The 22,645-nt window shown below is 48.1% G+C and overlaps 2 protein-coding genes across 3 annotated transcripts in view; one reads left to right on the top strand and one right to left on the bottom strand.

Moving 5' to 3' along the window:
* The first annotated feature begins 711 nt into the window (after positions 1-711).
* Positions 712-3,085, top strand: LOC119382404 (ER degradation-enhancing alpha-mannosidase-like protein 1). Its single transcript, XM_037650093.2, has one exon. The coding sequence runs from the start codon at positions 944-946 to the stop codon at positions 2,654-2,656; it is 1,713 nt and encodes a 570-aa protein (XP_037506021.1). The 5' UTR covers positions 712-943; the 3' UTR covers positions 2,657-3,085.
* A 2,772-nt stretch (positions 3,086-5,857) lies between these two features.
* The window catches only part of LOC119382406 (uncharacterized), a 126,160-nt gene continuing 109,372 nt past the window's right edge, over positions 5,858-22,645 (bottom strand). The window contains exons 1-2 of one of the 2 annotated variants that reach the window (XR_007415045.1): positions 7,649-11,476; positions 5,858-6,098 (exon numbers count right to left, since the gene is read on the bottom strand). Coding sequence is in view for 1 of the 2 variants with exons in the window: in XM_037650096.2 (XP_037506024.1) it covers positions 5,929-6,098 (170 nt within the window). In the remaining variant the exon portion in view is untranslated. Of the gene's footprint in view, positions 6,099-7,648; positions 11,477-22,645 lie in introns of those variants that run through there. The other variant, XM_037650096.2, reaches the window with a different exon arrangement.

Raw genomic sequence — 22,645 nt, 5'->3', positions numbered from 1 at the left:
TTCGGCACCAGCGCCAAGGTTGTAACGGTGGAGCGTTCAATCCGGTCGTTCAGCGTGCGCTAGCAGATGACGCGGTGAGTGTACTGGCCATGGCCGCATACCACAGCCCACAGCCGCACTAGTAGGAGGACCTATACGCGCACCGGCACCGGCCGTGCTCGCACAAAGGTATACTTTTGCTGCCTGGATCTCATCCGGAAAACTAAAGCGGTGCAAAAATGGTCTTCGTTAGCCGTTGACGCGAACTGGTGCAACCACATCGAAGTCACCTACTAGGACAACTTTTCCTTTTTCTTCCTAAAACTATCCTAAAACGTTCGCATGGCTACGAACTCCGAAAATGAAACCGAAACCGACGGTGTAAAAAGAGAGCCATTATAGTAATAACTAGTTAGAAACTTATAGTTATGGAAATATTTATGACCAGAAGCGTCTGATGCTTTGTTTCGAGAACTCCTCTGCGATGCAGAAGCAATATGCTTTACAAAAAAATTGGATTTTATTAGAGCGCATTGCAATGGCAAACTTACACGTATTCCTATAATTAAAAAAGAAAAAAAAAGTCATTCACCTATTCATATCAGGGCCATTTTTTTACTTCCACTTCGTACAGACGTGTAGTATCGTAGTAGTCGCTAGCTTCTTCAACTTCTCCAGCCATTCTCGTCGCAGATGTTCTATGCCGTCGCTATCCGAGACAAGCTGACATGGAAATCCGAAAGCAACCGGTGGGATACGGTGGGCGAGGAAGTTTGCCAAGTGGGTTGGCGGTGGGCTACGCCGAAGAAAAGACTCGGCAGGAGCTGGAAGTATTTGGACCGCGGCTGCGACATGCCGAGTCGCGCCATAGTCAAGCTGACGGCGGCGCCCCGTCTGTTGGAGCCGTCCACGTAGCGCACACGCACGGAATGACGACACAGACTGCTGGTTGATCGGCGTCGTCATGGGCCTTGTGATAATCGCAGTCGCCCTCGCATCCCTGCCGCCGTGGACGACCGGCTACGATGTGTTTTTCTACAAGCCAGGCTTCTACGACCGCAAGTACGGCAGTTTCCCGGAGGAGCTACGTCTCCGCATGGTCGAGGAGGCGAAGCGTATGTTCCAGTTCGGATACGACAGTTACATGAAGTACGCGTTTCCGAAAGACGAGCTCAACCCCATATACTGCACAGGCCGGGGCCCCGACTACGACAACCCGTCGAACATCAACATCAACGACGTTCTGGGCGACTACTCGCTCACCCTGGTTGATTCGCTCGACACGCTGGCCGTGATGGGAAATGCGAGCGAGTTCAGAAACGCCGTGCGCCTCATCTTGGAACACGTCTCCTTCGACAAGGACAACGTGGTGCAGGTGTTCGAGGCCAACATACGGCTGCTGGGCGCACTGCTGTCGGCGCACCTGCTCATCACGGACCGGGAGCAGCCGTTTGGCGACCTGCGGCCCCCCGGATACCGGGACGAGCTGCTGCAGCTCTCGCGGGACCTGGCGTCGCGCCTGCTGCCGGCCTTCGAGAACACGCGCACGGGCATCCCCTACCCGAGGGTGAACCTGCGCCGCGGCGTGCCTCGAGGTGTCTCCACGCACACGTGCACCGCCGGCGCAGGCTCGCTGCTTCTCGAGTTCGGCGTGCTGAGCCGGCTACTGGACGACGGCGCGTACGAGGAGGCGGCGCGACGGGCCACGCGGGCCCTGTGGCGGCTCCGGGCCAAGGACACCGGGCTCCTGGGAAACATCGTGGACGTTAACACGGGCGAGTGGGTCGGCAAGATGAGCGGCATCGGCGCCGGCCTCGACTCCTTCTTTGAGTACCTACTCAAGACGTACATCCTGTTCGGCGACATGGAAGACTTCCGCATGTTCAACGAGAGCTACAGCCTTATCAAGCAATACATGCGCAAGGGACGCGTCTCGTGCAACGAGGGCTGCGGGGAACACCCGCTCTACGTCAACGTCAACATGCAGGATGGCTCGACGTCCACACTGTGGATTGATTCCTTGCAGGCATCCTTCTCCGGCATCCAAGTCCTGCTCGGCGACATTGAGGAGGCCATATGCAGCCACGCCCTCTTCTATGCCATCTGGAGGCGCTTTGGTGCCTTGCCAGAGCGTTTCAATTGGCAGAGAGCATTGCCCGATTTGGCCTTTTATCCCCTCAGACCGGAACTGATTGAATCGACATACCTCTTGTATCGGGCCACCAAGAACCCGTTTTACCTGCACGTTGGTCGAGACATTCTACAGAGCCTCAACAATCACACCAAAGCACCATGCGGCTATGCCACCATACACAATGTGCAGGACAAGTCCCTCGAAGACCGTATGGAAAGCTTTTTTTTAAGTGAAACATGCAAGTACCTTTACCTGCTGTTTGACGTTGACAATCCCTTAAACAAGAACTTTGCTAAGTACATTTTTACCACGGAGGGACATATTCTGCCCATTATTCGCCCTTTGAGGACATCTCCGTCTAGAGAGAATGTGCCCGCTGCGGTTCATGTGCAGACTGTGGCAACTTTAGTGCCTAGAGTCTTAAATGAAACAGATTGTCACTGTGACAAAGTGCCTGAAGAGAGGCAATACTTACTGCCTCTAAAGCATAATTATCTCCAACAAATTAGCCAATCTCTTGGTCTTGACGGAGATGTTTTGTGATCATTGTGACACCCATTTCTTCGCCGGCTCTGGCTACACCTTTTGAATTTGTCAAGTGTGGGCATAGTAGATTTGCCTGGTGAATTGCAGGTAATACTTGCAGTGCTGAAGATGCTCAATTAAGTGCTTGTGACGACAGCACATTCAAGCAACAGGTTCAATTCCTAACATTTGCACAAGGGGTGTGCACATTTTCGAGAGGGTATTTTGTCGTGCAAGTCATCCTGTCAAAATTTTATGTGGTGTGTACAGTTTTGCACATTACTGTGGGATATTGCTCAATCTTATGAGAGATCCTGATGCAAATAAGTTTAATTGTTGATTCAGGGCATGTGCTTTCTTGCGCCAAGTTGCCATATTTTATTTCAGTCTTCCCAAGTGGAAGTAACTTTCTTTTCGTGCTTAATAAAGTCCAGCACTGCTCTAGCATTCTGTGGGTGCGATTTTGCCTGGGTGATTTGTGTTCTAATGGCGACCACTGCACTAGGGAGCGGGGTTCAATGGTGAAATCATTACCGAAGCAAATGTAAAATATGGTGGTAGCTTTTGCAGTTCTGACGAATGTTTCCGTGGATCATACTCGCAATTCATTGTCAGAAGGGTGGATGCAGTCCATGCTTTCAATAAACAGTTATTATTGGGAGGAGCAGATTGGAGCTTTAATATTAAATGTGCTCGCCCTTAATAGCTTGATGATGCCTGTGTTAGCAAATTATTTTTGCCACTACCGAAGAAAGACTAGACCCATGGATGTATTGGGCTGTACCCTTTTGATCGTGTGGCGGCTTATGCCACTTAGCAAGAGCACTTAGTGAAGCACTAACTCTGTAGTTCATGAGAACGAACAGACATTCAAGCCAAGGAAATTATAGAGAACGTTATTTGTAGTACGGCATGCCTGGTAAGCCCATAATGTGCTCAGAACTACTCAATTTTCACAAAAACGTCGATCCACCTCATAGCTCTTTGTTCAACGCGAGAAGTCCAGCATTGGCTGCCACTCACCGACTGCTTTGCATGAAACTGATTCCCACAATGAGTGGGATCTGCCGGATTTTTTGCTTGCAAACAATGCCACAGACACCACATTTTCTGAGACGCGGACTCTATAACACTAGCACATTAATATGATTGTCTCAAGCTTTGTTCTGCATACTTCAAGCGGTATGCTGAACAAACACAAAGAGATAAGTTTGCTCAATACCAGCTTGCAATTTTATTAAGCAGATGGCTGTGCATCATGTGTGTTTAACTCTAAAGCATTTGCTTGTTGACATGTACACCCATGAGCAAAAGTATACGTACTATTGCCGTCCGTATACCTTTGCTGTCTGCGCCGTGTAGTGGCGAGCCATCTGCTGTTGAGAGCATTTCTCTGACAAATTCCGTCAGAGTAATACTGTCGACAGCTATAAAGCACTGCTTTCGACAGCAGACGCTCGTGACTAGACAGCGTAGACAGCGAGTTCGATTTGCGCTTCCTTAGTCCGTGTACTTTTGCTCACGGGTGTACACTGGTATACATTCACAATTGCCAACAAACAACGTGAGCTCACTTGCTTGGTGCATTTTTTCCAGTTAAGGCTTTGTAATCATCTTACAAGATTATAGAAATATTTGAGTCATGTAAGAGTGCCGTATGCGTGTATACAGACCCGGAGCAGCAGCAACTGAACAGAAGCAGCAAGTGAACAGTGTATGGTGAACTGTACCCGCACTAGGGAGTGTCGTCATAACCTACTTTGAACTGTCATACATGCACCTGCCTATCATTGGCTCTCTTCATGAGAGGAACTTTCGCATAGCCCACACATGTCCTTTCGAATTAACTGTGACCTCCACAGGACGCGAAATGTTCTCCGTGCGACATGCCTTTACTTTAGCTGTCCACAGTGGTCTCGAAGACGTAGTAATGATCGAGAAAACACTCACCTTTGTCTGGTCCCAGAATACCTAGGCTTTTATGTACCAAAACCACACTATGATTACGAGGCGCACTGTAGTGGAGAGCTCCGGAAATTTCGACAATTTGTGTTCTTTGACGTGCACACATCACACACGGCATGGGCGCTTGCAAAAGGGGCACTTGCACCCCCAAGCCACACCCAAGCGCTCCCCCACCCCCCTCTCCCACCGCGATGCAACACGGGTTTGCACCCCACCCCAGGATAAAATCCTGCCAAAGCCCATGATTCACGGGCCTCTAGCATTTCCCCTCCATCGAAATGCGACTTTCGGCCAAGCAGCAGAGCATCGTAACCACTGTACCGAGGCAAACCAGGACCTTGATTTAGGTAAACAAATGACTGGATAGTTGAAAATACAGTGAAAGCTCATTAACTTGAACTCGAAGGAAACTATAAAATTGTTCGAATTAAGTGGAGTTCGAATTAGCGGGCAGCTGCTAGAATGAATGGACATCGCACCAGACTGCGCAGGCAGAACCCACAGAACAAAGAAGCCACCTCTGGACTCGTTATTGCAAACTAGATCCTACTACACGCTTGTGGCAGGTGATCTCATAAATTAAGTTCATGGAGCTCTAACAGCAAACAGAATAAATTGATCAGTCAGTGATACGCCAGAAACAAGCACCGTAATGCATTCATGTGAGCAGTGAGCCTTCATGTAATATATGACGCTATTTATGCTCCAAAACACATTATTTACATGGCAGAGTTAATGCAATCAGAATTGAAAGTAATCAGTAATTTGCATTTGTTTGCGTTTCTTCTGTCGCGATTTCATGAGCATCATTTGCAGCTTGTCCAAGAGCTCCAGCGCAGCATCCAGATTCTCATCTGCTGAGAAATGCTGCTGTTTCGTTGTTTTGCATCTCTAGTAAATTTGGTTTGGTTTGGTTTTGCAACACATTGTGATCACTCTGGGCCTACATCTGCGAGGAGCGATGAAAACCAGGGGCTCCCAGTTCGAATTACCCGTTGTGGTTACGGACGCGTTCGAATTATCGGGAGTTTTCCCACATAGAAATACACAGGGCTGTGCGGGGCCAGGGCGTCAGTTCGAATTAACGAGCTTTTACTCTTTTCAGTACATGGTAAAGAGGTTGAGCGCTAGGACAATTTAAAATACTAACGAAGTAACAACCTATAGGAAGCCTTCTTTTGATGAATCTGCGTATGCCGTTCTATTTTTTTTTTCTCTTCCGTGAAATAAATGCAGACGAAGCGAACGTCAATCTGCTCATTAAAGTATGAATTTAATTCATTGTGAAAAGAAGACGGAATGATATGTACAGTGGTTAGGTCATGTCAGCGGCACTTGCACAGGACTCCCAGCTGAGAGATGACAAGCAAGAGTCCCAGGAAGATGAACAGGCCGGTGTGCAGCCAGAAGGAAAAGTAGAAAGCCGTCGGTGAACAGTAGTCGCCACTCGCACGCTCTCGTGATGGCCAAAGGCTACCATACACGTATACACACCCTGCAAAAAGATAATGCCAAGCTAAGTTATTGCAAATTTATTTCTTCTCAAACACTGTGTGCCGTGTTGAGGCAAAGCTACTCTTTTCCAGAGGAAGGCACCTGGCCAGTTAGTCAGATTAGAGCCACGAACAAAAGTATTCCGAAGGAAAAAACTCAGCGGATATCTGGGTTCTGGCATATCGCATTTGCGGACAAAATGATGCATAGAACAATTTTTGAGGCGAGCCAATTAACTCAACTAATCCAGCGTTTTTCCGTAGAAAAATGGGCGTAAGAGTCAACATAAATTGGCGCATGATTCCACCAAAATGAAAGAATGATGCGAACAATTTGTGCCCCAATAAAGACCACTTGCATAAGGAACGAACGTCATTCCATTTCTGTACAATAGAGTTTACTATAGCATTTGATTTTGAGACTGCCATTTATAAGGCGCAAGAGGAACACCGCGATCTGTGAGTGTCGTTATTCGCTCAATGTACATATATAGCCAAGAATGGTAGTGTATATCTTCGCTGGCTGCCGCCTTCACAGCGAAAGGACTCTTTTTCGTTCACTTCAATACCTGAAATACCACCGGAGGAGTGACAATGATTCCACAGAAAGCATGTGGATGAGAGTAAAGCACATTGTACAAAGCTCGTACACTTGCGGTGGCAGCTTAAAGGGACACTAAAGAGAAACAATGAATTGGTTTAGATTGATAAAGTGTGCTCGGAGAACTCTTGTGTAGTTTATTTCACCACCATAGGTTTATTATTAGAGGAGAAAACCAAGTTCAAAGTTTCATTTTTAAATTTCGCGCCGAACTTTATAATTCGTGACGTAAAAGGTTTCAAAGAGCATTCAACGTATTTTGGCGCCACTGGCTCGACGAAATTTCCAGAAACTCGTTATGTCAAGTCTCTGGCCCCCTCAGAGGACAATGTACTTCGATTTAACCCATTAGGAACTACGTAGGCCCAAGCAGGCGCCGTCAAAAATATGTGACGTCACGGCAAATGGTGTGGGAATTCCAAGGTGGCGTCGCCGCCTGTATTTTCTTTTTGCGCGTTTTCTCGCTTATTAAGCGTCTTCTCGCAGCAAGCGTGGTGTTTTTGGTGTCATGGAAGACTACTTTACTAATGCGAGAAAAATCCGTTTTGCTTTTTAGTGTCCCTTTAAGGGGAAGCTGAACAAAAATATGGAGAAAAAATTAAGGCAGCTTTGCACTTGTGATGCCAAAGCCCGTAGGAACAGCGGACCTGGGCGGCCTTCCTTATTTCACCCGTCATCTTTCCCTTCCTATCTTTCGCTCTTTCTTTCTTTCTCGATTGCTCTTTCTATTTTTTCCTTCTTTATTCCCTTTATTTCTCTACATTCCTCTATTTCACTGTATTTCTATCCGCTTTTGCTCTTTCTTTCTCTCTATTTAAATCTGTCATAGCCGTACGCTGTTACGCAGTCATTATAGAAGCAGGGAACAGAACTCGGAACCACTTATTCCGGCGTGGTAGGCAGGCCGGGAAACGATACACATGCGGTGACTTCGCGAGCACATGCACACACTTCTTTTTCCCGCGCTGAGTCCAAGTGTTGCCTTTCGCCCGCGCCACCGTTTGCCGCGTGGTGTCGCCGTGGTTGGTAGTCCATGACACCCCCCTTTCTTCGGAAGGGCAGGCTACAGGTACACACGGCTTGGAGGTCGACACAGGCGTCCAGTTCTTGTTATTGTCACTGGTTGCACATGCTTGCCTGTACGCCTCATGAGCCCTGTTGAAGTCTGTACCAGGTAGGATCTTGGTTGACTCGCTTCTTTTGTCACAGTCCCATGGGATGCTGCCCCACTCAGAATTCGCACAGCTGTTTAGGTGGGATGCGTTCTCTACTTCGCACCGTGTTGCACGTTGTAGGTGTGGCGGACTTGGCATCTGTATGCTTCGTTCTTGCGCCTGAATTCACTGTCGTCCCACTTCGGCTGAAGCATTTTGGTGGTCGATGGCAGAGTTGTGTTGATGCGGTGTCCCATTAGAAGTTCTGCCGGTGAGAAGCCTTCCACTGTTAGTGTGGCTCTGTGCGACAGCAGTGCCATGTTTATGTTGGGAGATTTCTTCAGGAGCTGCTTAGCTGTTTGCACTGTACGCTTAGCGATGCCGTTACTTTGGGCGTAGTATGGGCTTGACGTTATGTGGTTTGTGCCCCATCGTTTCATCAGCTGCCTGAACTCCCACGAGGCAAACTGCGGACCATTGTCCGTGTGAATTGTTCTTGGCACCCCAAATCGTGCTATGATTGGTTCCAGAACACTGACGTCTTTAGTAGCTGTGCCACATAGTAGCTCGAGCTCGAAGAATCTAGAGTAGTAGTCGACTACCACGATGTGCTCCTTCCCTTCCAACGAGAAAAGATCAATGCCGATGGTATCCCAGGGATACACAGGCAGTGGTGTCTGGAGAAGTGGTTCGGTAGCAGGCTTCCTATGTTCTTGGCATACCTGGCACCTTTCCACGTATTCATCTATCTCTTTTCCAATACCTGGCCACCATACGGATTGTCTTGCTCTTGCCCGACACAGATTGTGCCCATGTGACCTTCGTGAAGTCTTTCGAGCAGTTCCAGTCTGAGACTGGGTGGAATGACGAGTCTATCACCCTTAAAAAGCAAGCCTTTGACTAGCGAAAGTTCACTGGCCACTTCTGCATAGCGCTTGAGCTCTGGTGCTAGGCCATGTACAGGAGGCCATGCTGTAGTGCATAGGGTCACCACTGTACTCAATGTGGTGTCCGCTTGGACGCTGAGCTTGATCCTTTCCAGCATGTGCTCTGATGCTGATAGCTGCTCCAGGGTTAGCGCTTCAAACACCTCCATGGCGCTTTCGATGTCTCTGTCGACGCCTTTAGCAGCAGGGTGCTGCTGTGGCTTCCGAGACAACAGGTCAGCTGTGAACAATTTGTTCCCTGGTGTGCAAGAGATCGTATAGTCATACTCAAGAAGGCGCATGCGAAAACGTTGCAGTCTTGGGCTCAGTTCATCCATGCGCTTGGTTGTCAGCAGAGAAACCAGGGGCTTATGATCTGTCTCAATGTGAAATGATGAGCCAAGAAGGGGCGCTTGCGGTAGTGTTCACATGCCCAAGTGATGGCTAGGGCTTCCTTCTCAATTTGCGCATATCTCTGTTCTGTCTCGGTGAGCGAGCGTGAGGCATACGCGACTGGTAGCAGGTTTTCGTGCAACTGCTGTAGGAGAACTGCACCTAAGCCATAAGACGATGCATCCACCAACAGTGTGTGTGGGCTTCTTGTGTCATAGTCATAGTGCACAAGGACTGGTGTTGCACTTAGTGCCTGCTTTACGCTTTCAAAGCTTTGCTGTTGTGCTGGGCCCCAGTACCACTTGGCATCTGCACACATGAGGTCTCTCAGTGGCTTAGTCATGTCGGCAAGACCTGGAAGAAACTTTGCCAGATGGTTTGCTGATCCAAGGAATGAACTGACTTCGGACGTATCCTTCGGCGCATCGATTTGTGTGATGGCCTCCATTCCACTTTGTCTGAGTCAGCCCTGATGCCTTCTGCGGAAACAATGTGTCCCAGAAACTTGACCTCGCTCTGTCGAAAAGCACATTTGTTGACGTTGAGCACGATGCCTGCCTTTGAAAGCTGACTCAGCACTTTATGAAGATTTGCATCATGTTCTCTGACTGTTCTACCGGACACTATGATGTCGTCCTGCAGGCATGTCAGTCCATCCAGTCCCTCTAAGACTCTGAGCATCTCACGCTGGTAGAATTCTGGTGCCGTAGAAATGCCGAAGGGCAGTCTGAGGAACTGGAACCGCCCAAATGGAGTAATGAACTCGCATGAGTCTTCGGAGAGAGGCACTTGCCAGTAGCCTGCACGTGGGTCTAAGCGACTGTATCGTGTACTTCTTTTCGTTGTGTGCCGTTTTTTCGCGCCCCTCAGTCATCATAAGCGACTGAAGACTTTTGCACCGGCTAGTTTAGCAAGGCATTCAACTGTAGGCATCAGCATGTGTTCGTGAACAATCTGCTGGTTTAGCTGGCCATAGTCAACACATATCCTCAGTTCGTTGTTCCTTTTTTTTTGCAATCATCATTGGGAAGCACCACTCTGTCGCTTGTTCCACCTTCTGTATGACGCCGAGGTCTTCCATCTGAGTTCTGTCTCGACGAGAGGGAGAAGAGGAATAGGCACTCGCTTTGGGTAGCTGACTGCGTAGGGCTTGGTGTCGCTGGTCACTTTGATGTGGTATGTGGTCTCCATCAACCCGAGTCCTGATGTCAGCTTGGGGTACTGTGCTAGAATGTCAGGGATGTCACACTCTTGCGTTTCTGCCAACTCCAGTGGCCGTTGCACGATGCCCAGTGACTCTGCTGCTGAACGACTGAGAAGAGCTTCTCTCAGCCATTTGATGACGAAGACTTTCTCTTGTACTCTTGTGTTTCGCCATTCTACCATGGCCCTAAAGTAGCCTGCTGTGTCGATTGGCACTTGACCTGGGCCAGTCAGCGCCTGGTTTGTTGTTTTCAAAGGTCCCATGGTGCCTCTGTGGTAGTCCTTAAATGGCACTGCAGTGACATCGGCACCTGTGTCAACTTTGAATATGAGAGGTGTGCCGTTCACCATTGCCCTCACTCTCCAAGGCTCGTTAGGTGTCGTGCTTCGCACCTCACCGAGATGCAATTCTTCCATGCACTGTCTATGCTCGGACGAACGGTTGGGCATGTCACTCTTGCGCGCACTTGAGAGGCAGACTGCTGCGAAGTGGCCTTTTTTCCCACAGCTATTGCACGTCTTGTCCGCGGCTGGACACTGCGCTTTCGTGTGGTTGCGGGCCCCTCCGCACCACCGACAGCGTCCGGCGTCGTCGCTTTTCGCGGTGCGTAGACGGCAAGGAGGTGCTCGAGACGGAGTTTTTGTTCCTTTCTGGATGCCCTTACCGTGGCCTGACTTTCTGACCTCGTCGACAGCAACGGTGGGGTGCTTCTTGCGGCGCGTTTCTGTTTGCTGCTGCTTCACCACCTCAGAGTTCCTCGCCAATTTCGTCGCTGACTGCAGCGTCAGCTTGGGATCGAGCTGCATCTTCTCGCTCAGTCCAAGAGTTCGACCACGAGACGGTCGCGGATGAGCTCGTCCTTAAGTTCACCGTATTCGCAAGCCTCTGCTAGTTTGCGTAGGTCCGTGATAAACGCTTCGATCGGTTCACTGGGTTGCTACACGGCAGTTGAACCTTGCCCTCTCGAAGATAACGTTCGTACATGGTATGAAGTGCTCCTCGAACTTGCGTTTGACGGTAGCGTAGTTCGTCATTTCGGCGCCTGTCAGCTTCAGTGACGCAAAGATATCTTCCGCCTCTTTCCCCATGGCGTAGAGAAACGTGTTCACCTGTGTATTTTCGTCCCGGAGGTGCAGTGACGACACGAGCCGGTAACGTTCCCATCGAGCGATCCAGCGCTTCCAATCCGCCGGGTCCCGGAAATCGAGCTTCTCGGGCAGCTCGACGGCGAAAGGATTGAACAAGTTTCCGCCATTTTGCTCCTGCGCCGCGGCGGCTCTTCGTGCGGCCAGCTGCGGCGTCTCCGCGTCTCCTTCCCCAGTCTCCCTTTTCGAAGGTGCACAGGTACGGAGGCGGAGTCACGTTCCTTTTTGTTGTTATTCGTTTTCTGGCGTCACTTCCGTTGGCGAACGGCTGCATCTTTTCTAGTCATTTGTGTTTTCTTGCTTTTTTTGCGCGGGTAGGGACAACACTGCAGAGCATGGACCCGACCAACGTTACTAGAACAAAAAGTTTGTTCTAGTAACGTTGGACCCGACAGCGCCGACGGGCTGACACGGGCACATTTTATCGCCTAAATGAGGGAGTGCATTTTCGTGGAAGGCAATCGAAGACACACGGCCATTGGGCTCAAGGACGCCAGGACAGCACGAAAGTATCCGACAGCTTGGAAGACAGACTCATGCTGCCGAAAGGAAAAAAAATAAGGAAAAGATAGTCATCATGTGTGAATGCCAAAGAAGGCCTGAAACCAGCGAGAGTAAGAACACGCGAAGACTTCCAGAGAAAGCAGCGTTATTGGCCTCGAGGCCCACCACTGGAAACGCCGGCGCCACCGTCGGCGTGACGTGCTTGGCAGGATCACGTGGTCTCAGCGGCCGCATCGGCTGCTTGTGGCGCACTGCCGCGTGCTTTGAAAACGAGTTTCAAGTCCCACATGCGCTGCGGTCTGTTCAAATTCGGAAGTTTTCTCTCATTTTCTGCTCAATTGAAACCATTCTATTAGAGCGGCTGCCTCCGAAGGCGACGAACATGGGGCTCTACCGCTCGGTGCCCCAGTGCCCCGCTTACGCAAAGGAGCCCAGTGTCAGCCTGCACTGGTAACCGCGGGACGAGAAACAGCGTGAAGCATTGGTTGTAAAGCTAAGAACCGGCAAGTAGCCATCCGCTACGAGTCTTGTGTGCAACAAGCACTTCCGAGACGAAGACTTTTGTTACTGCGTCGGGCCTGCGAAGTTCGGTGAGTAGCAGACAGCGCGCACTGAGACGATGGCTCGCGCGTGCTTCCCGCCGGCAAATGATGCTTATCTGCCACAGGATGGTAAAAGCGCTACCTTTTACCACGTGCGATGCCATCTCAGAACCCTCCAATGCGACCTCTTGATCGTCGGCCCCGTGCTCAGCGTCCGCAAAATCGACTGCAGATGCGCAAGTCATTGTTTAGATACGTTGAATTAAAAAGCGCACAGGGTCCCTTATGCATTCGTTAAAGATGACTAGAAGGCGAAAGCCATCTTCTTGACAGTTGATGTACTGATTCTCCCGCGCCCCCCTCCAAAAGCGTTCTGCACCTAACGCGGTTTTGCACGGCCTCCGTGACCGATCACGGAGGCAATGCAAAGCGACCATGACTTGTGAATACGTCATCATGTGGCGTGACATTATGTGACGTCATTATGACGCTGCATATTTCGGCTATATGTGACGTCATGATGACGTCATATGGTGACACCATCAGGTGACGATTATTTTTTGCATCACTCGTGTTGACGCCGCCGACGCGGGACGCCGACGGGCAACCTTCCCATTTGATGAGGCATGCATTGCTTCATAAGCTACATAAATTTGATCGGCCCACCGGCCAACCCCATGTATTTTCTTGGAGCCTCATTTATTTACGTGGGAAAGATGCCACCCTGTTGGCGTTAGACTCGACACTGTTGCCAAAATTGCTGGGGTACACGCCAAATAATTATTATCCTGTTTTGCGGCTGCTGGTTGCTGCAATACCTTCTATTTTATTCACCGCTATTTCAAGTTCATGTGGGTCCTAGTTCACAGCCGACGTTTGCAGAACAAGTCCGGCAAACGTTACTGTATTTTCATTATTTTCCTAGGCGTCGCATGCTACTACATGCTCTGTCTCGTAGACTGGTTCTCCTTCCACCAGCAATCTCGAAGTGGTGAAGCTTTGGTGTATGAATTTGTTGATGACAGAGAGCGGCAAGTTCACTGGAATGCAAACGGAACGATAATTAAAGGGGTACTGACACCTTTTTTCAAAGGCGAGTTTACTCTGCCATACATATCTCCTATATGCAGAGATGGCTCTGAGCAAGTGTGAAGCTCAGCAAATGCTGATAAGATATTTTAATTTGATATTAAAGTCAATTTTTTCATGGCGCACCTACTGACATCGACACTAGCTTGACGTCAGGCTACAGTACAAATTCTGGTGACTTCACGCAGCAGTATGGCTTGTTGTGTTGACGTTAGGTGTAGTTTGGTACCGAAACTTCCAAGATGGCCGCTTGTACGTCATCAAAACTTCCAAAATGGCTGCTCGTGCGTGGAAACGTCACTCCATATTGTGCGAGCACGTGACGAGAAGCTCATACCGTGTTGTGACGTCAGGGTACAGTAGGAACCGAAACTAGCTTTTAAAAACATACTGTAATTACTTTTTCAGGGCGCACTCGCGCTTAGCGCTACCTTTTCTAGGCACTTGAGGGCTTGACCTTTCATTTGGCGCAAAAAAACGACAACTGAAAATATTCGTGTCAGTACCCCTTTAAGGAGCATTAAAAAAAGGCGTCGCATTTGCTCACGTTTTGTGTGAGCACCAAACGAAACGAATGCGCTGAATAAAGAAACAGAAGCAGCGGCATTTGCCCGCTGAGAAGACCGATCAATACGCAGTGCGAGACAACTTGTCAAATGACATTGAAACGTACCCGAATTTAGACCGAAAAAGAAAAAAAAAACACTGAATCGTCGGGACGGCAGACCACAAAGTTGCCATGCGCACGGAAGCCGCAGTTGTAGGGAAATTGTTTTTGAACTGCTCTGATAGCGTCCGCGCAACAGTAGTTGTTTGTTTACTCACAAATTCTCATATTTTGCGGCCTAAAATTCACAGCGCGGTGCCAAAACGCGCTCGTAGCAAAAGCGAAACCATCAGACGAACATACATGCAGACGCTCATACATGCAGAGGCACCGTCAGTCGTCGCGAACCCGTGCGATCGCTAGCTTGAGGCTTCTTTCTGTTATGCTCCGTTTGGTTATACAGGCAGTCTACTCTAACGAGATATTTCACATAGTTTGCACTCAGCGAGTGACTACCTTTCACGCAAGAAGCCGGTTCAGGGGTCTCCAACGCGGTGACAGCGTGAAGCGGGTGCTCGGTTTTCTGCAAAGAGACAGCGACTGTACACTATCTTGTGCTTTCAGTTCGTCGAAAATGATTATTTTGACAGTAAAGAACACAGTTCATTTCGAAAGTACTGACAGAAATGCCCTGAAGGGCTTCCGCGAGGTGTTTTTGTAGAGCGCCGACAGCAAAACCTATGGGGAGCGCGCCGGCGGTATCCTGCCTAACACGCAATCGAGGCGCGTCCGATAGAGGGCGACTCCGTAACTCCTCGAGGCCAATATCATTGCCGTGTATCATTGCCACCGTCATAACGGCCGACATCACGACGGCTCGAACTTCTGCGTGCCGTCGAGCTTGCTTTCACCGGTGACACTTTTGATCGCGATCGGGGCCGATACGGATCGAGTTTGGCGCGGAGGTTTGCCAAATCGCGATTAAAACTGACCATACAGCAGCACCTCAGACTATGTCGGTATCACGGTGGTCGGTATCAAACCTGCGATCAAATGTGTCCGTGTCAGCCTGACGGCGCTGTTGGGTCCATGCACCGCACAGTGTTGTCCCAACCCGCGCGAGAAAAAAAAAAAAAAAAAAAAGAAACGATGACTTCAAAGAGCATGCAGCCGCATGCTTTTTGAAAATGACGTCAGAAAACAAACAACAACAAAAAGCAACGAGGCTCCGCCCCCGTCCCTCAGTGCACCTCCGAAAAGGGCGACCCCTTCCCCATAGAGTTTATGTCCTTCGGCCGCGTCTCCTGCGCGCGGGTGGCAGGAGACGGTAGGTGGGGTAAAGCTAGAGTGTACTATAGTAAAGCGTTCGGTTGACCCATATAGCCGCCTAAAACCTGCTTGACTTGGCTTGAAGTGTATAAGTAGGTGGCGGCAGAGTAGCGTTCAGGCCGCCGTTTATTTCTGCGTGGTGTGGTAGGTGTTGGCAGAGAAGGCACTACTGGTGTTGGTTTTGAGCGTGAACCAAGGTCAATGCATGAACTGTGTGCGCGAGAACCGCCTCTGGCCGTGGTGTAACTGTGGGGACGTGGTCGCGTTGTGTAGAGTGTTGACTGTGTTGTAGAAAGTTATTCATGTGCAAGTCGTTGCCGCTTTTGTTTCTGCCCCAATGGACAACGAATATCCTGACGACGTCCGAAGAAGAGCCTAACGTCCGCGTCCCAGAACGGCGGTTCACGGGGCGTGCAGCGGACGTCGCGTTTTGGATGCCCAAAAATGGTCTTCCGACAGACGTCCAAGAATATATAGCACGTGGACGTTTTCAATAATCCAGGCGTGGATATCAAGAGGACGTCGACAGGAGATGGCCGTGCGGACATTTCAAAGCTGTTTGGATGCAAGCCGCTACACGCTAGTTCATCTGACAATGCGTGAAAGTGATTTTGCAACATATGGAAACCGCCGCTAATTTTTATCTTTCGGAAAATATGTGATTGAGGAAATAATTCATGGATAATTGTGCGAGCATGTATGCATTGCATTCGTGGCATTTCTCGCGATTATTTACGTGCTTAGGAGAAAGGTGAATGGGTGACGCACATACGTAAACGTGACTGGAGTTTCTTCCCACGAAACACAAAACCTCTAAAAAACGTCTTAGTTTACGAGAAGACCAAAAATATATGTATTTTTTAAATATAGCATTAATTCGCCCCTCAAATGTGCTTGCATACTCTTTATTAGCATTTTCAACAGCTACGGCATACCCAGAGTCTATTTTGCCAAAGAAGTTCATAACGCCTAGTTCGAGACATTTTTCAGACATTTTGTCTGAAAGTACGAGTGCACAACGATTATCTCAATGATTCTTCGAATGTTTTCTCGAGAAGGGCCAATATACAAAAACGGCATGTCAAAAGAGCGGTTACCGTCGGTTTTACTCAAACAAATGACGCAGACAACCATACCCCCAAAATAATTTGTTTCACAACGATGCCCGGTTCTTGGCCCATCCCCCTTTGTGGGTAAGCGCCACTAGTAAGAGGTCATCATCATCATCATGCCTCTAACAGCACGCTCGCACAGCAGCGACTGACAACAGTAGTAAAACCGGCAAAACGCAGGCACGCACGCAGCGCACCCGGCGCACCATGCGGCGCACCGTGCAATCAGCTTCGGCGGCACTCATGTTGAAACGTGTCCTTCGCGATCGTGCTGTGCACCGGCGACTGCGGACACGCCGTTGGCGTCGTCGCGTCGTTTTGCGTTGGCAGCAGCTCGGCTGTCATCGTTTCGCATTTTGTGTAGCGTACCAGCTTTTCTGTACGGTTCACTGGCTGTTATCTGGCATGAAGTAACTGTGCTCATGCCATTTGCCGCATATTTTCCATCAATGATTCGTGAAACAAGCTCTACTGTGTGTTTTCGCCGACGGTCCGTTACAACAATGGCCTGATCTGCTCGCCACCTTCGTTGCAGCTAGCAAGCAGCTATTCGGATAACCTACTTCTTTCGGTAAGTGAAATTAAGTGTGCCTGACTTTTCGTCATTACTGCTAGAACTTTTGACAGTTCTTGGTCGGTGGTTGAATCTTGGTCGAACGCGAAACTATATACGGAGGACGCGCCGTTGCGAATCGTAAGCCAGACTTACTCGCCCTATTCCAGGTCGATCATCTTGTTCTTCTGCGAGTTACAGCTCGTGTGTGGGTGGGTGTATGCGTGCGAGCGAGCGCTTGCTTGCTTCCAACCATGCCGGCCTGTCGCTCACAAATAGTGCAACGATTCTACAACAGGTGCCTCGCTTTGTGAGTAGTTATGATTGTCGTTAATAAATACATGACAGCATTTGTGCACATCTGTAATTGGAAATCTGTCTTTAGAATGACTTGATGCTCAATTATTTGTTGTAAATTATACCTAGCTTACTTGCCTCTTCTTGTATGCAGCTTTTCTTCACCGCTGTTTGTACTAGACATGAGGCCCGAGACCACGCCAGCTTGTGTGAAAGCCAGCGCAGTTTCTTTGACGGTACCTGGAGTGCATTCATGCAGAACTTGAATTTATGTTGCTGCTGCGTCAATCAGCTTCACCTTGTGCGGTCACCTTCTGTCGTATTTTGTGCCACATTCGGTGCGCTTTATTCATTAATAAAGCCGCTTTTACAAGATCATTGGATAATTTATTGTTTCTGATAAGCATGATTATTTGTGCGCCATACACTAAACGTCATTTATGAAGTACGTGTTCATCCTCTGCATGTTCAGATTTATTATTTGTTCAGTAGTAAACCGATGTGAATTCTACATGGAAATTGGATATAAGTGGTGTGTAGAAGAAAAGTAAGGACACAAAGAAGCGCTTGTTTGTGTCCTTACTTTTACTGTCTGCGTCTCGATTTTTGAGCTGTATTTACAATGAGCCCATTGGTGTCCCGCTGGATATAGTGAGGCTTTTGGTCAATATCACGTCCAGGGCTGTACTTTCTGTGGATTTTTGGGCACCTTCAGGATATGATATCCTGAAGGTGCCAAAAATACACAGAAAGTCCATGCTCTGCACGTGATAATGACCAAAAGCCTCACTGTGTCCAGCATAAGGGTCATTCCACGGACGTTTTCTGGACGTCGGGTAAGATTTTTACTGAATTTGCATACGTCCAAGCACGTCCGAATATCCGGTTTTGATGCCCGGTGGGATTAACTCGGGATGTTCAATTCCTTTGCGTCATATAGTCCTGCGGACGTCCCGTTGAACGTCCCACGGTATTTGTCGTGCATCCGCCAGATGTACGTAATGTCCAGTAAAGTGGTCCGATAGACGTCCCAAAGTTATTGGTTGCCCATTGGGGCGATGTCCCCGTGTTCAGTGGACCGCCGCCAAATCTATAAGCAACGATAACGAGCGTGAGATAAAGGCCATATGTTATGCGATTTGTGAATGTCTGTAATAATTGGTTCTTGATGGAAAGGAAGAACGGAGTGTATAGCGTTACGTCTAGACGTAACTATAGGAGCCGTTGCAGTTACGTCTGGACGTAAGAATAAAAGTCTTAAAGTTACGTCCAGCGTGAGATTAGACGCACCGAACCGATCAGCTCTAGTGGCGCAGCGGGCTAGTACGTGTCGTGCTCGGATCTGCGAGGACGTTGGTTCGAACCTCGCTGTTGTTCTTTTCTCTTTTTTTTATTAAGTGCTCCACGGGCGCCGTAATATTTTTTGTTTAAGGAAATCGCCTTGGTGGCAGCAGTGGACGCCCCAGCCCACGTCGTTGGCGCTCCGTACTCTTGCTGTAGTGACACGAGCCACTCGAGCAAAAAAGTGGAGCGACGACGGCGCACCGCGAAGCGACAGCGTCCCAGTGACACGAGCCAACCACTGAGACTGGCAAGATAATTATTAAACTTAAGTGCGCATTGTGAATCACACGGTGGACGTAACTTTAGCAGCTGATTATGGCTCCCTGCGTCGTCTGCTAGCCACACCGTGTTCGCTAGTGTGCGAACGTCCTGCGCGCGTCCTCAGAGGGCAGCCTATTCCGTTGTGTTAGCACAGCATCAAATGCTTGTACGTATGTCTGCACGATATAAACAAGCATTTCAATTTCCAAGGCTTGTATGCAGACTAATAAGTGAGGAAGACACGCAAATTGGGCGAGTTGGTGAGGTTCCATGGTAAAAATATAAAGCAGCGCTTTTTTAAACACAAGACGAAGGAATGGAGGGACACATACGTCTCTTCTTTCCTTCGTCTTGTGTTTAAAAAAGCGCTGTTTTATATTTTTAATAAGTGAGTACATGCACGTGTCGGTATGGAGGTGTGAATGCAGAATTTTTGAACACAAGTATTATTTTATTTTATTTATTTAGTACCCATAGCGCCCATACAGGCATTACAGTGTGTGTGTGTGGGGGGGGGGGGGGGGTGTACAGAAGAAGAACAAACATGAAAGTTGCAGGTGCAAACGAAAATGTAGATTATTCTACGCCGACACAAACGTACACAGCTGCGTCGAACACAGCTACATCAAAAATGTCGTATACATTGGGAAAACAATCTAAAATAAACAGAAAGCACAGTGATAATAGTTAATGGCAATGCGAACAGTAATTACAACAAAGCGCGGCCGTGGTAAATATATAGTACAGCACAAGATGCAAAGGAAGCACTAAAAGAAAACAACACAGTTTACAAATGGGATACAGTATAGATCATGGTGATTACCAGGCGTACGCATGATCTCTTTTAAGGCTCAGTGGTCAAAAGATTCAATCATTTTTATTGCAGAAAAGAATGCGTCATTAGACGAAATTCCTACAATTGTGGAAGGAAGTCGATTCCACTGACTGATAGTTCTGGGAAGAAAAGAGTTGCTGAAGGACGATGTATTGCATTTATATTCTCCTATCTTGTGTTCGTGATCTTTGCGTGCTGATGTGCAGTGAGGCCGGTTAATGTATACGTCACGGGGAATTCGAGTATGAAAATAATATATGCTGTGTAATAGCTTCAGTCGAAATGACGCTCTTCGCATGCTGCAGGGACTTCCATTTTAATATCGCCTAAGATTCCGTTGCACTAAACTGTCTGTCATACATGGGCATGCATATTAAGCACATATCTTGCCGCCATGGACTGAACTTTTTCTAATCTTTCTTTGTTTGATGCTGTTGAAGGGTCCCACACGCAGCACGCGTATCCCAGCACTGATCTTACGTATGTGTTATATAATGACTCCCGGGTTTTCCGTGGAAATGCATGTGTATTTCGTCGCAAAAATCCCAAACTCCGACAAGCTTTACCCACGGTATAATCCAGATGCCGACTCCATGATAAAGAGGGGAAAAAGTAAACGCCTAGGTATTTGTATTCGCACACCATTTTTACCGGTGAGCAGTTTATTGTGTATTCAAATTCACCTGGACTTTTTTTTCTTCTGGTGAACCTCATGCACACCGTTTTCTTAAGCTTCAGTTTCTTTTCCCATCGCTCACACCATGCGTGTATCGCACATAAGTCGTTTTGGATCACAGATCAGTCAGTTTCAGAGGTAATTTTGCGGTATAATATGCAGTGGTCTGCAAATAGCCTAATATGATATTGTACGTTTTCGTTAATCTCATTGATATAAAGTAAGAAAAGAAGGGGTCTCAGAACTGATCCCTGAGGCACCCCTGACGTAACACATCAGTTATAGCAGACTGTTCGCCGTTTACAACTACGCATTGTCGCCTCTCACGTAAATATTCAGCAACCCATGCAATAACTTGGGGATTAATGTCAAAGCTGGACAGTTTTTGCAGTAATAAGCAGTGCGAAACGGTGTCGAACGCTTTCTGAAAGTCGAGGAAAATACAATCAACCGAAGAGTTATCGTCCAGTGCTGCTGCTAAAACATGTGTGAACTCTACCAGTTGTGTGACGCACGATAGTTCATGTCTAAATCCGTGCTGGTTTGAGTTCAATAAAGAATTACTATCTATATGCTTAACAATGGCGGTATATAAAACGTGTTCAAGAATTTTGCGGCGCACAGAAGTGAGTGAAATGGGGCGGTAGTTATTGATAACGTTGCGCGGGCCAGATTTATGTATAGGAGCAACCGATGCCATTTTCCAATCAGTCGGGAGAGAACTGTGTTTTAAGGACTTTTCGTAAATGACTGTTCGCAATCTCGTGAAGTGTTGGCGATTTAGAAATCCTTGTGATACCAAGCATGAACTATAGTCTGCAAAGGCCGGTTAGCAGTAAAAAAATCACAGCATATCCACGGAGTGAATGATGATGAGTGGGCGAAGCTGCGGAGGTTCATCGGTAAACCGTGAATCTTCCGTGAATTCTGCCCAGTACATCATCACCGACGTGAGATCGGGCGCGTTTATACTAAAAGTTCGATGAGTTATGACGACTTGCAGCTCACTTTAATTTTACATGTACGCTGTGAATTTTCATTGTTTAGAAAACCATTGCTTTAGAAAACATCTAGCGTCTTTCGTTAAGCAGCTGGCGTCTTTTCGTTTTGCTTTAGAAACATCTGGCGTTCTTTCGTTTTGCTTTTACAAAACATCTGGCGTCTTTCGTTGGTTTATTTCATCAATCAACGGCGTTTTGAACAAAATTTTTATTGTTTAATCACGCACAGGAGAAATCTCACCAGGCACTACCTTGGAGGTAAACAATGGCTGCTAATGGGAATGAGAGACAGAAGAAGTCGGCTTTTAGCTAACACTTACACTTCTACTTCTACTAACGTTTCCTACTGGAACATGCCAATGGCTGCTAATGGGGAATGAGAGACAGAAGAATTCGGCTTTTAGTTAACGCGCACGCTGCGAATTTTTTATTGTTCAACAACGCACAGGAAAAATCTCCCACCGGCACCACCTTGGAGGTCAAAGCGTAAGACTGGTTACGCACTACGACTACTACGACTACGACTACGAGGGACGAACGGGTGCCGCCTTAAGGAGATTCGCCCCTAAAAAGACCTCAAGTCACGCACTTCTTGAGAGGTACACGGATTCATGCAAACAGAAAAGCAGAGTGCACAGCGTTCCACTTCAACTATAATTACACAGAAATACAGGCTTTTTTTTTTGTAGCCGCTACAGCAAGAAGTATATTGGTTCAGTCGCACAACACCATTTATATTGTAGTATGGGCAGAACACAACCTAAGCACGTACAAATAAAGCAAGAAAAAAAAAACATCGAGCACAGTGGAAAACACGACTGTCGCCGAAGGCCAGTACCCCATTGATTAGCGGATTGCACTTCTCACACACGTAATAGGAACGTTAGGACGGCTTCGTGGATTAATGTGGCAATGGAGGGCGTATATACCACCATTGGGCTGTAGTCAACGCGCTTTCTTGGATATGTGCAACACTTAATTGGATATGTGCCGCCGACCGCCCATCCATACTACACTGCTAACGCCGCGACGGTGA

Source organism: Rhipicephalus sanguineus, chromosome 2, assembly GCF_013339695.2.
Source record: "Rhipicephalus sanguineus isolate Rsan-2018 chromosome 2, BIME_Rsan_1.4, whole genome shotgun sequence".
NCBI classification, from domain to species: Eukaryota; Metazoa; Arthropoda; class Arachnida; order Ixodida; family Ixodidae; genus Rhipicephalus; species Rhipicephalus sanguineus.
Note: the sequence above shows the minus strand (reverse complement) of the source record. Positions and strands in the feature narration are given on the sequence as shown.